Raw genomic sequence first — 14,985 nt, forward strand, 5'->3', positions numbered from 1 at the left:
CAATAGTGCAGAAATAGCAGTAGTGCAGTCGCCACACATATCTGATCTCAGCTGATTGATGAAAACATTTATAGTGAGTTCAACATCATCATCCACTTCTCTGTGTTATTGTGCTGCAGTTGAAAACAACCTCATATGGAAACTAGCTGAACAAGGATGGAGCTGATGTTCTATAACTCACACAAGATGATGAAATAACTAGGATTGTTTTTGGTCTGGAGCTGAACTAGTCTTGGTCTCGGTTTAGGCGGTCTTGACTACATGTCTAGCCTGAAGTAAGGAAAGATCAATCAAGAGGTATTTTGCGACCTGGTACATAGTAATCAGGATAAATACCTGATATCCAGAGCATTCTCTCAAGTGGAACCACCGTATTAGTCATGAAATCATGTCAGTTACATCTATCCAAAATGACACATGCAGTGCAGCAGAGTGCCAAAACAATCATTACATTTTATGCAGCTACCAGGAATGTTGGGATTGTAGTGATGTAGTTTTACAGGTGTCACATAACTTCTGAATAGCCACTTGTATTGTTTTAGTGCCGAGTTTCTAGTCTTTGTTTGTGCCTTTAGACAAGCTTCTTCCCACTCGTTTTGTAAGTGAAGGTGTACATTTGATCTCATCGCAGTCTCTCCACCGAGCTTCACTGGTGTCGCACCTGAGCTGGATGAGTTTAAGTCGTCGGTGCTTGCACGAGTTTCCCCTTTTGTTGCAGGCAGCTTTTATTTTTGATTAAATTAGTTGGTTTTCTTCGTAGATCAGCTTGAACAACACGAGTTGAGTTGATCAGATGTGACGGCAGTTTGCTCGTGTTTGAGTTCTTGCTCCAACGTTACCCGTCATAGGCTCAGGAATGACTGTGTGTGTCCAGACGTTTGAACACTTCTGTTGGTTTGATTCCCGGCAGTGTTTTGGAGAACCTGTCCCTTCAAACACCAGGTTTTTCTGCATCTGTGTAAATGGAGCATTTTATTTTCCATCCTACCGTAGTTCAGTTCTAGTGAAGCTGTAGCCGGCCTCGACGCTCTGCTTTACTTTCAGACTCACACATGCTTCGAGAAAACCCCAACTCTGGAGTATTAAGTTCCTGATTGAATGCAAAAGGAAACCTCATGAGAAGTCCTGAAGGAGTGTATTAAATAATGAATTTCAGAAGTGTTTGTTATGCGAAACGTTGACATGTGGCTGGGCATTCAGCCGCGTTTGTGCGTTTGAACGGCAGAACTGTGAAGGCTGATGCCTGTTTTTTTCAGGATTTCTTTCATGTGCAGACGACACCACTACTCATTACCGCGAGCCGCCGAGGGCACGCACCAAATGAATAATTGGTGTGTTTATGGAGGTTCAACAATGGGACACAGTGGGTTATTTTTTGAAAGTGGCTGTTGGAATGTCAGACACGGCTTAATGAGAGTCACGTCCCAACTCGGCTGCAGATTCATTGTGCGAGGGATGACCCTGATTCCCCCCACCCCCCGCCTGCGTTCCTCCACGAAGGTGCACGAACATGCTTTCATTAGAGGACCCTGGTGTCAAACCTATCCTTTTTCATTAACAAAAAAAACAAATTACAAACAGCAGGATCACTCAGTAATTTACCTCCCGAAATCCTGAGCTACAACAAAGCCAAGTATGTTTTGCAAAGTTTATTTAAACTGACAACTTCACACACGTTGACATAAACCCGCTGCAGCATTCCTCCTCCCAGTTTTACGTGTTCACACATCCAGACACGGTGAAAAGGCCCCTGAAACCGTGAAACGCCCCCGAGAATAAAATAAGCAGAGCTTATTTGAAATTGCAAATGAAGAGGTTACAGCATTCCAGGCAGCAATATCTCGCAGCATGGGAACGTGATACGTGGACAGGAATCCAGCAGGAGCTGCTACGGCGTCCTCTATGTCCCAGATTTTTTTTTGTTTTTCTCTCAATAGGCTTCTGTTCTACGCAGCGCGAGTCTAATAGTGCTTTTAGTTGTCAAAACACTCTTTTACAAGCCAGTCTAACGTTACAGCTCTAATGCTTTTCTAATGGCCTGTTGCATTTAATCCATGAAATCAGTGGAAAACATCTTGGAAGATTTTGTTTCAGGATTTGCATGAAGGAGTTTCCAGCACAAACATTTTGTCACGCTGGTAAAAGACAGTGCTTCGAAAGTGCATGTGAGAGCATGAGGCTGGCTGCGACGGAGAGCAGAGCTTCAATCCTCTCGCTTCCTCTTTCCTCAGAGGTCGTTTCACTGACGTGGATGCACATCAAACTTTATTGAAGAGGTTGAGTTCATCGGTTGCTGGTAGTGATTTTGTGGTCATTCCTTCCATCTCGTCCAGCTCTGCGAACCCGATCGGGGCGATCCATTATCAATGGGAACTGGGCGATTGACCGTCCAGGAAGGTACGAGGGCGGGGGGACCATGTTCACGTACCGGAGACCCAACGAGATCAGCAGCACGGCCGGAGAATCCTTCATCGCTGAAGGGCCCACTAACGAAATCCTGGACGTGTATGTGAGTAAAAGAAAAAGAAAAGACAAAAGAAGGTCATTGTGGACCGCAAACCACTTCAACACATCCATTTCTTTTTCTTTCTTTGACCAAAAAGCCTAAATTTGAGTCTCATCCACTTTCCCGTAGATGATCTTCCAGCAGCAAAATCCTGGTGTTCACTATGAATTCATCATTCGTTCAGACGAAACCGTCAGACCAGAAGGTGAATTAAACCCCACTTTTATTGAAGAAGACAAACCATTAATAAAATCATCCTCCCACATGTCCAACTATTCAAACAAACACCTAATCAACCAAACCCTTAAGAGTATTGAGATTCATGCGTTTAATGAAAACTTAACTGACAAAACGGTATATTTCTACTGTGTTTTTTGGGGAAGTTGTGAATGGACAGGATGGATACGATCGCCATGGCAACACCAACCAGGAAAACTTCAACTCAGCAGACGGGGGGAGGTTTCCTCCTCGTCTCCCGGACAACCAGGTACCTGCCGTACAACCTCCCAGACGTGAGAGGGAGCACAACTGGAGACTGGCCGGCGCCACCGAATGCAGCGCCTCGTGTGGGAAAGGTTAGAAACGTGTGAAACATCCTCCGTTAACACAAAATTTGAGTCATTTTACGTCAGGATTGAATTCAGAGACTAAGGTCACCCAGCAGTTTGTGTCTTCTCCTACTTCATGAATGGCCAGTTTACATTAAATCCATGTACATGAAGTCTTAATATTTGCCTTTTTTCAGGTTTCAGATATTCGGTCTTTCATTGCGTCCACCGGCTGACCGGGGTGAAGGTGTCGGAGACGTTGTGTGACGGCAGCAGCCGACCGTCTCCGCAGGAGGAGGCCTGCGGCCTGCAGCCCTGCCCAGCGTTGTGAGACATCACTGTTCTACTCACTCATTACTGCTAATAATATAGACAGTTCCTTCTTGTAATTATCTCCTTCTTTAACCTTCAACATTTAAACCATTAGTGGAAGTTGATGAGGGACAATAATTCTTGCATTTACGTGGCGGCCTCATGTCGTGTTTTTCTTTTAAACAGCATCCTCTTGAGATTTTCTACTGAGGGTTTTGTTGGGTTTTTTTTTTCTGGGAAAAACGTGACTTTAGACATGTTTTCTTTGCTGGTTTGTAGCTGTGCTGCTTAAAGGATTTATGCTGGTAATTCTGGCATCTTTTAGCAGCTGCTGTGATGGGTAACCATGACAGCGGGGCGTTTGTGTGCATGTTAGTCCAGCTCATTGAGCTTTCCAAAGCTCAGTTAATGCTGGAATAAGCTGTTGAAGACGTGCAGCAGGAGAGAAGCTGTATATTTTCTCACAAATTGAACAGCAACAATACGATTTCCATTTTAATAAAGTATTGCACAATTCAACTAACATAATATATTTCACGTCCTGTCACTGTTATTTAATTTAGCCCGTCTGCTTCTTTAGAGAATAAAATAATCCTGTTATCTCAAGGATTTTCACTGTGTGAAGGGTGAGGGTGCATAAGGTGGACCTGCTCAGACCCGAGAGCACAGAACCATCACTCACCAGTAGCTGATACGCCCTCATGGGGGGGAGACTCTGTGAAAACCGTACCTTATGGACTTGCATTCATAAAGCCCCCATAAAACTTCTCTCTTCGTTTTCGTTACTCCTGATTTCTCCCCCACAGATAAATCTGGAGAATTTTAAACCAAAATATGGGTGACATACGTCCGATCTAGGTGACATGCATCCAGTCTAGGTGACCGATCTATGTCTGAAACTCTGTGGGACAGTAAATATGTCACTAGTTGTAATTCCCACTTATACACTTATGGCACTTTTCCACTAGCACCTACTCGGCTCTACTCATCTCAGCTCGGCTCCACTCAACTTGGCCATGTTTCTTTTCCATAACAATTCAGCACCTGGAGCAGAAGTAGGAGGGTTGGAGTGAAGCTGCTGTGACGTATTTGATTGTGTGATCTAAATGAAGAAGACAACAACACTAAAGATGTAGAACCTGGAGGAGATGATAGATGTGCTGCTGGGTCTGTGACTTGTGTTCGATATCAAGTTAAAAAATGAGAGTGAGAGAAGCTTCAAGCGGCGACGCTTTTTAGTTTTTTTTTAGTTTCCCTTTTTAATTCTCTCCTCAGCCACCAGGTTTATGAACATCTGCACCTCAGAGTTGGATCACCAAACAGACTTTTACGCTGCCATTGCCTGTCGAATAAAATGAACAAGAAGCTGTCAGAGTCGCTCTTTTGCTGATGTCACATCCAGACTCAGCCGTCTGACTCCAACCCCCCGACCAATCGGTGGCCTGTAATGTGATGACGTCAGATACAGCCGACTCAGCCGCTTAGAACCTCGGCAGAGTAGTTACAGAAAAAGTATCTACTCTGCACGTTAGACCTCTAGTGGAAAAGTGGCAAACTGAGGCGAGCGGAGTAGGTACTAGAGGAAAAGCGCCATTAGACTATCTGCCCTTTTCCAAGGCCACTGATACAGATACAACCTCGCACCGACCTCTCAGTCTTCGGCAGCATTCGTTCCAAAACAGATTTTGAATACTTTCCACTGCGAGGCCCAGGGGTGTCAACGAAACCTCCGGACAGACTTTACATAGGCTTCTTTTGTTCACAGAAAAGATTTCAGCAGCATTTCTGATCCTAACTCCATAATGTCGGGGTGGACACAGGATCGGCTTTTACTGCTGAGATTCCTCAGGATTCCTGAAGTCCTTCAGTGATGTTCATATTTCTCCTCTGTAGAGGAGAAATATGAAAATCCCTTCTTATGTTTATGAGGCACTTTTCCTTTTAAACATGTCAAGGAATTTCTCGTATATTTGTTCCATCACTCCATCATAGCTTCTCAAAGACCTCATAGATGCTGCTTTTGTACCAAATAATCATTATACAGTAATCACCTGTTTGAAATGACTTTTTTTATTCTTAGCCCTAAATTGCTACGAATAGGTCTATTTTCACGTCTGAAATGAAGATGGTGAAACAAATACGAAATACCTCGGGTTGTTCTGGTCTGCAGAGAAACAAGAGTCATGCATCTTGCACAACAGCAACCTGTGTGGGTTTAACCGAACAATAGAACGAGTGTCTGCAGTCGCAATATGTCCCGGTCTGTTATGTGTTTGTATGCTTTCATTGTGTAATGCTCAGTCCTTGGTCATGTTTTTATGTGCATAACTCAGGGATTTGCAATTAATTCATGTCATGTTATCCTCACAGAAGGTCAGACCACATTTCCAAGACTCAAATGACTTTTTTTTAAAAAGGAACAAAGAGCGAGTGACATTCCTAACGGCGGTTCTCCCTCCATCAGCTGGGATATCGGAGAATGGTCAGAGTGCAGCAAGACCTGCGGCCTGGGCATGCAGCACCGCCAGGTCCTGTGCCGGCAGATTTACGCCAACCGCACCCTGAACGTCCACACGAGCCGCTGCCAGCACCTGGAGCGACCCGAGACGGCCAGTTCCTGCCAGCTGAAGATCTGCAGTGAGTGGCAGATCCGCTCCGAGTGGACCGCTGTGAGTGGCAGCTGTCAGCCGTGTTTCCACATGCGCCGACTTCTGCAGAACATTAACCGCCGAGAGGCGCGTGTCTCCGCAGTGCTCGGTGCCGTGTGGCCTGGGTCAGAGGTCCAGAGAGGTGCGCTGCCTCAGCAATGTGGGCGACTTTGTGACTGACGAGGAGTGCAACATGAATCTGCGGCCCGCCGACGTGGAGAACTGCGACATGGGAGCCTGCGCCAGGAGCTGGTTCTACACCGGGTGGGGCAGCAGGGTAGGTGCCGCTGTGAGACAGTAGCTTCATTCATGTAGTAGCTGCTATAACCAACATTAAAGCTGCAAGTAGCGATGAACGGGCCCTCGCACCCTTGTGCACGTTCAGGCGTGCCCTATTGGAAGCGCTTGTATGACTTGCATGTAGATTCTTCAGGCCTGGACATTTAGCGGATGACACCACCCACGACTCTCTATCAAACCATCCAAAAGTTTCAAATATCGACCAATCAGAAGAAGGGGCGGGGCTAATTTGCACCAATTTTGTTCAAGGACTCAAAACCGAGTCCGAGGACATCACCCACAAGTCTTTATGTCAAAACCATTCAAAAGTTATGGCAGAAAGTAGGAACTATCAAATAGTGACCGATCTGATGAAGGGTGGGGGGGTGCTTTTCGGCGTCTAGCGTCGCCACGGTAACGCTTTTGACCGAGAAAAGTAATGCGCGTCATCGCAGGATGGAGACGCACATTTTGATGTATAACACACCTCACCTTACGGTTCGGGCCGCATTCACGGCCGAAGAAGTGGCATAAATTGCGCCAAAATTACATGATTAATTCAAAATGGCCGACTTCCTGTTCAGTTTCGGCCATGGCGCCAAGAGACTTTTCTTTAAGTTGCGACATAATACAGGTGTGTACCGATTTTCGTGCATGTACGTCAAACCGTATTGTGGGGCTTGAGGCACAAAGTTTTCTAGGGGGCGCTGTTGAGCCATTTTGCCACGCCCATTAATGCAAACCATTAAATATCAAATTTTTCGCCAGGCCTGGCTTGCGTGCAAAATTTGGTGACTTTTGGGGCATGTTTAGGGGGGCAAAAAGGCCCTAATTTCGTCGGAAAAAAAAAAAGAAAGAAAGAAAAAAATAATTCCTACAGATACAATAGGGCCTTCGCACTGTAAGTGCTCGGGCCCAAACAAAGACCCTTTCTAATCTCGGATGAAGAAAAAGAAGAAGCTAAAATATTGATTAAGGGAACTGAAATCCTTCAAGTATCACACACAAAATTTCTGGGTGTTGTTTTGGATGAAGGTCTAATTTGGAATAATCATATTAATCAAGTTTACAAAAGATAAATGAAAATGCTTGGCATACTGAAAAAGGTTTGTCCCTTGATCCATCCCTCTGCTCACTTGACTCTATTATAATTCCTATTTCCATATATGAATTACTGCAATATCGTCTGGTCTGCAACTTATCCAACCTTTTTCAACAAATTACTGATAAACCAAAAAAGATTCTCTCAGTCTCCCATCTGCACCTCTTTTTATGAAATATTCACTATTATCCATTCATAAACTCAATGTTTTTCACTCATGCTTGTTTGTGCATAAGTTTATCAATAGAAAACAAAATCTTCCTGTCACTTTCCAACAGTTTTTTACTTTTTCATCTGATTTTAATTCATATACAACTAGACACAATGGCAATCTTCATTTACCCTTCTGTCGAACATCTGGTCATCGATCCAAAACTCTGGAATGACATGTGTCGCTGAAGTCAACATTATCTTTTACCTCCTTCAGAAAGTTATTAAAAAAAAACATCTTAATTGTGTCTTAATGTTCAATGTCTTTATCTTTTTTTAATTTATTTTTTTATATTTTTTAGCCCCGATTTTTTCCAATTATATCACCCCGTGCTCCTACCTAAGTAACAGTCCTGGGCATTGCCATCCTCTACCAACCCCGGGAGGTCCTGCACTGAGCTCAGGTCTCCTCCTTAACCTGAGGAGTGAGCAGGCCGCTTCTTTTCACCAGACAGGGTGGGGTTCCTCTGGCCGGACATAGCGTGTGGAAGGATCACGTTATTCCGGCCGGATCCTCCCCACCCCATCTGGCGCCCCGGCTGGCCAGAGGGGGCATGTATAGCCCAGGACTGCTGCATGTTTTTGTGAGGGTAGCTTACATTAGCTACCCAAGGGAAAAACGGGGAGAACATGCAAACACCCACGGTGTGGGTGCTGAAGTCATGGGGGAACTAACACGCACTTCAGCGCCCACAGCGTCCCCGGCTGGAATCAAACCCAGGACCTTCTTGCTGTGAGACGGCTGCACTACCAGCTGCGCAACCGTGCCCCCAATGTCTTTATCTTTAATGTATTCCAGACCTTGTTTCCATGTTCTCTTTTACATTTATATTTATAATTTTTTTAATTTGTTGTACATTATCATTCATTAATTTATTCTTTATTTCATTCAAAAAATAAAACAATTCAACACAAATACAAATGTTCTTAAATTGTGAATGAAAAGGGAGCTGAAAGAAGAAGAATCTTATCTGATCTGCCCCTTTTTCCAAGAAATAACTTCACAAATAACATAAATTAAAAATAAAAAAACAACAACAACTAAGTGAATAAAAAACTAAAATAAAATAAAATTACCACCGTCTATGGGTATGTCAATCAAACTTAACTAACATATTTCATTATATTTACTTAACATACAGGCTTTAATTGTTCTTTTAAATTATCTATCTGTTAATTCATCACAGTTGTTGATGGGAGTGGAACTCTGTACAAGCCCTTCGGGCTTCATTCCCTCCATGTACTGTTTTAAAAAAAAATTGTGCTAAATAAATAAATGAAATGAAAAGGTTATAGACATGGAAAAGGGTTACACTTATTCAGAAAAGACTGAATTAGGACTTTTAAAGTGTTATAGCAAGAAACCGAACGAGGGAGGCTGGCTTATTGCTTTAGGATCCTGTAACTTAAGAGGACTGTGGTCGTCAGCCGAACAGATCTGACTAGAAAAAGGCCTGGAAGTTACTGGAGGGACAGAAGAACCTGACAGAAATGAAACTGAAGACTAAATGGAAGAAAAATGGAAATAATTCACACTAATTTCCCCAAATCCACTTCAGATGTGATTTATATGAAGGAAACCACGAAGGGAGCGTGGATTTGAATTGAAGATAAAAAGGTTTCCCTAAAGCATTTGCTCCATAAATCGAACTAAATCAAGTGTTGTGAGTTTCCTGTTTGAACAGATTACCTCTCATTTGTCCATAAAAACTAAAAGGGGACAAATGTGGTTTTGTAAAAAGGCAGAAACACGTGTTGACCAGCGGCTAACGCCAGTAAAACTTGATTGCAGTGCTCTGCCGACTGTGGGATGGGCGTCCGGACCCGGGGAGTCCTCTGCCTCAGCAACCACATCAGCAGCCTCCCTCTGGAGGGATGCGGGAACGAGCGGCCGGCGGACTCTCAGGTCTGCAACAACGGCCCCTGCGACAGTCGCATCGAGTGGTTCACGGGTCCCTGGAGCCAGGTACGAGCGCAGCAGCAAGCCCACACCGCTGACACCGGGCTGCAGGGAGAGGTCGCCCATTCCCGGGGATTTTGAAGTGCAATTTAGCTTTTTTTCCCTTTTCTTTTCTTTTTTTTTTTTTTTACCTTGTCTGCATATGTATTAATTGTTAATGCCAAGTTTGGTAAAACTTTAAATTTCTAAGGGTGCTTTCACACCTACTCGTTTGGAGCAGTTGTTCCGAAACAGGGAGAGTTTGCCCCCTAAAGATCGGTTCGTTTGGTATATCTGGACACAGCAATCACGCTCGGATGCGGGACAAAACAAGCGAGCCGAGATCGCCTAGGAGAGCTGGTCTCGGCTCGCTTCCATTCCAGACCTGGAGCGGTTAGTTTGCAGTGAGAACATAATCGACACAGCAACCGACTCAACTCACTCATACCCAGTACTGGAGTTGAGGGGGGATGAGGGGGATGGCATCCCCCCTGAAATAAAAACGGTCTAAATCATCCCCCCTGTAAAACTGCCATCCCCCCTTTCCTCCCCTTATGTCATTTCATCAATTAATGTGGTTTTACTGCTATTTCAACATTTAGAGTCATCACCAGAAAAATAACTTATTTGACAATTCTCACCTGTTTCAAGTACATTTTCACTTGAAATAAGTAGGAAAATCTGCCAATGGGACAAGATTTATCTTCTCATTACAAGCAAAAAAATGTTGCTCCACTGGCAGATTTTTATACTTATTTTAAGTGAAAATCTACTTGAAACAGGTGAAAATTGTTTTTTTTTTCAGTGATGAGTCTTGTTTTAGGTGTAATTAGATTTTTTTTACTAAAATGAGACATTTTAACTAGAAATAGGACAAATATTTTTGTTAAGATTTTGAGTTTTTGCAGTGATCTATTTTACTTATCCTGTGAAGGACAGAATCATATTGATAGGTTCAGAAAACTGTTTTTTATTTTTGTGTTTTGATGTATTTGATGTAAGCCCAGTGGATATTTAAAGCTTACAGAAGGCTGCATTTAACTGCTGCTATGTCATTCCTGCAGTATTTCTGCAGGTGCTTTGGTCACTGCTATTATTTGTAATATATTATATTATTTGTAATCAGCACAAATTATCTGTCCCCATATGATAAAATCCACCATCCCCCCTGATTATTTTTTACAACTCGAGTACTGCTCATAACCATTGTTGTTTTTCCTGGGGTACGGAAGAGGAAACTCCTTCCGCGTTCATTTCTGACCATTGAGAGAACAGTTGGTTCGCGCATGGCATTTGTTAACAGCTTTGAACCACTACAGGCGCTTGCCTTGTGAACACAAACTCCACATACGAAAAACGAAACAACTGTATCGATTTAGCCCCTGAATCGGAACAAAACAAACGGGCCACAGGTCTGAAAGCACCTTTATAATCTCTTCAATCTTTTAATTTAGCCTGTTATGACGTCATCCAGTTGCTCTTTCTGTCGTGACCCAGTGCTCTGCAGAGTGCGGCGCCGGCAGCCAGCAGAGGTTGGTGGTGTGCCTGATGAAGTCAGATGAAGGATTCGCCGTCATGCCGCCGTACGAGTGCTCGTCGCTGGACCGGCCGCTCGGCCAGCAGAGCTGCAACATCAGGGCCTGCGGACCCAAGTGGTACCACACCGACTGGAGCGCTGTGAGTGAGATACGAGATATGCTGTCAGTGTTCAGATGGCTGGAATGTGTCCAGCGGTCTCTCGTGTAGATGTTCAGGCAGTAAAAAAAGACAACATCTCCATCCGACCCGTCTCCTCCCAGTGCTCGAAGACGTGCGAGCGAGGTTTCCGCGTGCGGGAGGTGCGGTGCCTGTCTGACAACATGCTGTCCAGCGAGGCCTGCGAGGAGCAGCTGAGACCCGCCGAGAGGGAGGACTGCAACCCAGAGCCCTGCATACCTCACATAGGTCAGCCAGCGTTTAACACATATGGAATAGTACTGACCAGCCCGTGTGATCCGGCCGTAGCTGCTGTATAAGCGCATGCGATTAAACCGTATTTTCGTTTCAGATGAGAACTGCAGAGACAAGTACTTAAACTGCAACGTGGTGGTCCAGGCCCGCCTCTGCGTGTATGATTACTACAAGACGACATGTTGTGCATCCTGCTCGCGAGTGGCCCACAGACAGACGACGCACCGGGGCCGCAGCTAGCGCTCTCTGCCAGGCCGCCTCGGCGCCATGTTGGGCCACGCTTGGTGGACACTGAAGGCCCTCCGGCTCTGGACCGGCCCGTAGAACCAGACTGGCCTACGACGGATCCTTGCTTAGGTTTCCAAGGATGAAAACTGAAGAAGGAACCTTTTTAATTGTGTCGGCTCATTTAGAGGCAGCTGTCGGAGGGGGGTAGATGGTAATAACGGCAGCGACTCTCGAGTGACGGGAATCCACCCGACGGAGGAAATCAGCAGCACACCACAGGATCCCAAATACTTCTCGGCTTCTCTGAGTTCCCTTTGCTTCAGGGAACAGTTTGCAGCTACTCTCACCAATAAAGGCTCTACTGGATGAAGAGGAGAGCGCCAGTAAACCATCCGCTGACCCTGCCTACACAGCGTATACCGTAACGTCGTCCTTCAGACCACAACACCCCGACTTCTGCATTGATTTCATATAAAGTTGAGACTGTTTGACCAAAAAAAAATCACTTTTAATCAAAGATATCTGACTTGAACTGAAAATACGTTAGCACAGTCACACCTTGTTTTGTTTTTCCTGCATGAAGCAAACGCTGCGTATCAAACCCTCCATTGGGATGATGATGTATTCTTTATTCATTACGGACTCACAAAAAAACAAAAAAAACTAAAAACATTTGAATCCTTCATGGCCAGATGATGTCTGTTTGGCGAGCTGCCTTCCTGCAGAGCCATAAAGCTCTCTTTATTTATGTGTGTGGCTCCCCAGGGTGGACGTTGGTTTATTGGCGGTTCCTTCGTGGCCGAGCCACCTCTCAGCCAATCACAACCTCTGAACCGAATGTAGGCATACCACAGACCGCTGGATAGCAGAAGCAGATGCTAAAAAAGCCTCATGTTTTTTTTTTTTTTTTTTTTACCTATCCATAATTATGCGTAAAATATTAATATTTAACTGTAATATCAGTATTGATTTGTTTTGAACTGCCTGAGGTTTACATTTATAGTAAACCCTTGTTTTTGAACCATTCTTTTAGCCTCTTTAAGTTCGCCACGAAACGTCACGCAATACCTCTCACATCTTCAGTATTTGCTGCATTATAGCTGTTGTTCATACTCGTTACGCACCACGAACTTACCTCTGATCCACAAGTACTGTATACGTATCATTGTTCGAGTCCAGAAGCTGTGTGATCACAGTCAGCCGCTACGGGGGGGTCTGAGGGAGAAGTCTGAAACACAAGAGGAACCAGCTCATTTCAGTAATGACCAAAGCAGTCGAGATCAGCCTCCAGTCACTAACAAGCCTGTCGACAATCAGGAGCCTGTAACGTACCGATGACACGGGGGGGTCACAGCAGCGGGAACATGAGCACCTCAAAGACTTGAGACGGGAAACTCTTATGTTGTATGGAAAGATCAGTCCTGGTCCTTATCGCTGCCTGTCAGTATCAGTAGTGAATATAAGCATCAAAAATGTAATACCAAAACACTTAATCTGACACTGCTTGTCTAAAAGAAGCATCTAAAATCAATCAGGAAGGGGGGGGGGACTGAAACCTCTGGATTTGTCAATATTTAAAATACGACTGAAACTAATAAAAGTTTGTATTTTCCTTTCAAGGCCTCGGTTCATTTGTTTTTCCAGGAGGAGTCTCAGAGATTCAGTGAATTAAACAACTAAATCCAACTCGCCCACAAGCTGATCCTTGTAAAAACACTCATCGGTGCCTTGATGTATCGTATACTGTATATATCAAAAACTGAACCCAGCTAAAGAAATGAATGTAAATATTTGGCCTTATTTGTTTATTGACATTCGTAGCTTATGTTGTTTTGGATAGTTTTTCTTAATAAATGCATAAATATTTTATAAAACTGTTGTTAATTTCAGCTGTATGTCCCTGGTTTGAATCCCAGCCGGGGTCTTTTGTGTGGAAGTTGCACCAGTTTCCTCCTACAATCCAAGAACATGAAAGTTGGGATAAGTGAGGTGGCGAGAGTGTGGTTGTTTGTCTCTACGTGGCCTTGTGACCTGATGAGGGTTCACCTTTTGCCTCGAGGCAGCTGGGAAAGGCTCCAGCAGACCCCGTGATCCTGAGTAATATAATAATATAGCTCACTCCAATTAGCGTTATTAGAAGTTGGTACAGCACCACGATACGACTGACGTTTACGTCGTTGTAATACCTCAAACGGCCATGTGGTGGAGGCAGAGTTCAAACCATTGACGGCTTCAAACAAACTCTTCCTGCAAGTTTCTAGTCTGTTGTTCCTAAATAACACAATCCAGTAACATCACTTACAACTGAAATATCTGGAGAGGTGACATTTCATGAACCTTATCTTGCAGATGCAGCATCCAACAAAGTTGAAGTCAATGTCCTCTCCAGAACAAACGATTGCAACTGGAGGAGACTTGGATTTACAGTACGTCCGACTCCATCAAGTACGATGTGGCCAAATACTTTCACGCTCTATTAAAACTTAGCTTTATTTACGTTCCCACTACGCATGTTGACGCTTGAACTCTGAACCAAGTGGTCACGTAAGAGACACGATCAATAAGAGGCCCTCAGGCTCTCAGAGATCTGTCAAAATCCGTAGATTCAGATTCAGATTTCTTTATTAGCCGTTTGTGTAAAACACACAGGAATTTGTTACGGTGGTAACAGAGTGCGCATTCCATATGTTTTCACAGTTTGAGTAGCAGTAGCAGTTGTTTAAAGGTTCTCACTTCCTCTACAGTTATCTTTTACTCTACATGTATATAGAGCACTAAGTGAAATGCTTCGAATATTATAAAATTCAGCCTTCCAGGATTATCGGATAATTGTCCGGCCAACCAAAGCTACTCAGTGGGTCTGGTACCGCTCTCAGTTACAGCCATTTACACCGGTACAGAACGTACCGGCGGGTTAAAGGTGTTTTTTGTTGACACTCGTCTGGTTGTCGCTCTGCCTGAGTCACAAGCTTTGATCGTCTGGTTGGTTGTCAGCCGATCAGTGCCGTCCAGATGCCAGTTCTTCTGCAAATCAAAATTGACCAATTTCTTTCTTCCTTTTTTGTTGTTGTCATTTTTCACAAAAATGTCACTTGTATGTATGTCTGTTAAAGTTACAGAGTACAGTTACAGTGCCAAAAAGCTTAAAGCCGCTCTATTTAGCAATATCACTCTTGACCACGTGGGGGGAGCATATCACAAGAAGGTTCATGCGTCTGGTGTATTGTACATCAGAATGAAGTGCAACCTCTAAAACAAAAAAG

At 44.1% G+C, this 14,985-nt stretch overlaps 1 protein-coding gene across 1 annotated transcript in view; it reads left to right on the plus strand.

Annotated features, from left to right (window-relative positions):
* LOC133463790 (thrombospondin type-1 domain-containing protein 4-like) overlaps positions 1-13,538 on the plus strand; it is a 55,130-nt gene extending 41,592 nt beyond the window's left edge. The window contains exons 9-18 of the mRNA XM_061745513.1: positions 2,334-2,509; positions 2,636-2,711; positions 2,890-3,081; positions 3,252-3,381; positions 5,831-6,035; positions 6,118-6,291; positions 9,398-9,571; positions 11,042-11,221; positions 11,344-11,488; positions 11,592-13,538. Of these exons, the coding sequence (XP_061601497.1) occupies positions 2,334-2,509; positions 2,636-2,711; positions 2,890-3,081; positions 3,252-3,381; positions 5,831-6,035; positions 6,118-6,291; positions 9,398-9,571; positions 11,042-11,221; positions 11,344-11,488; positions 11,592-11,734 (1,595 nt within the window). The 3' untranslated portion in view covers positions 11,735-13,538. The remainder of the gene's footprint in view (positions 1-2,333; positions 2,510-2,635; positions 2,712-2,889; positions 3,082-3,251; positions 3,382-5,830; positions 6,036-6,117; positions 6,292-9,397; positions 9,572-11,041; positions 11,222-11,343; positions 11,489-11,591) is intronic.
* Positions 13,539-14,985: the final 1,447 nt, after the last annotated feature.

The sequence above is a fragment of the Cololabis saira genome, chromosome 2, assembly GCF_033807715.1.
Source record: "Cololabis saira isolate AMF1-May2022 chromosome 2, fColSai1.1, whole genome shotgun sequence".
NCBI lineage: Eukaryota > Metazoa > Chordata > Actinopteri > Beloniformes > Belonidae > Cololabis > Cololabis saira.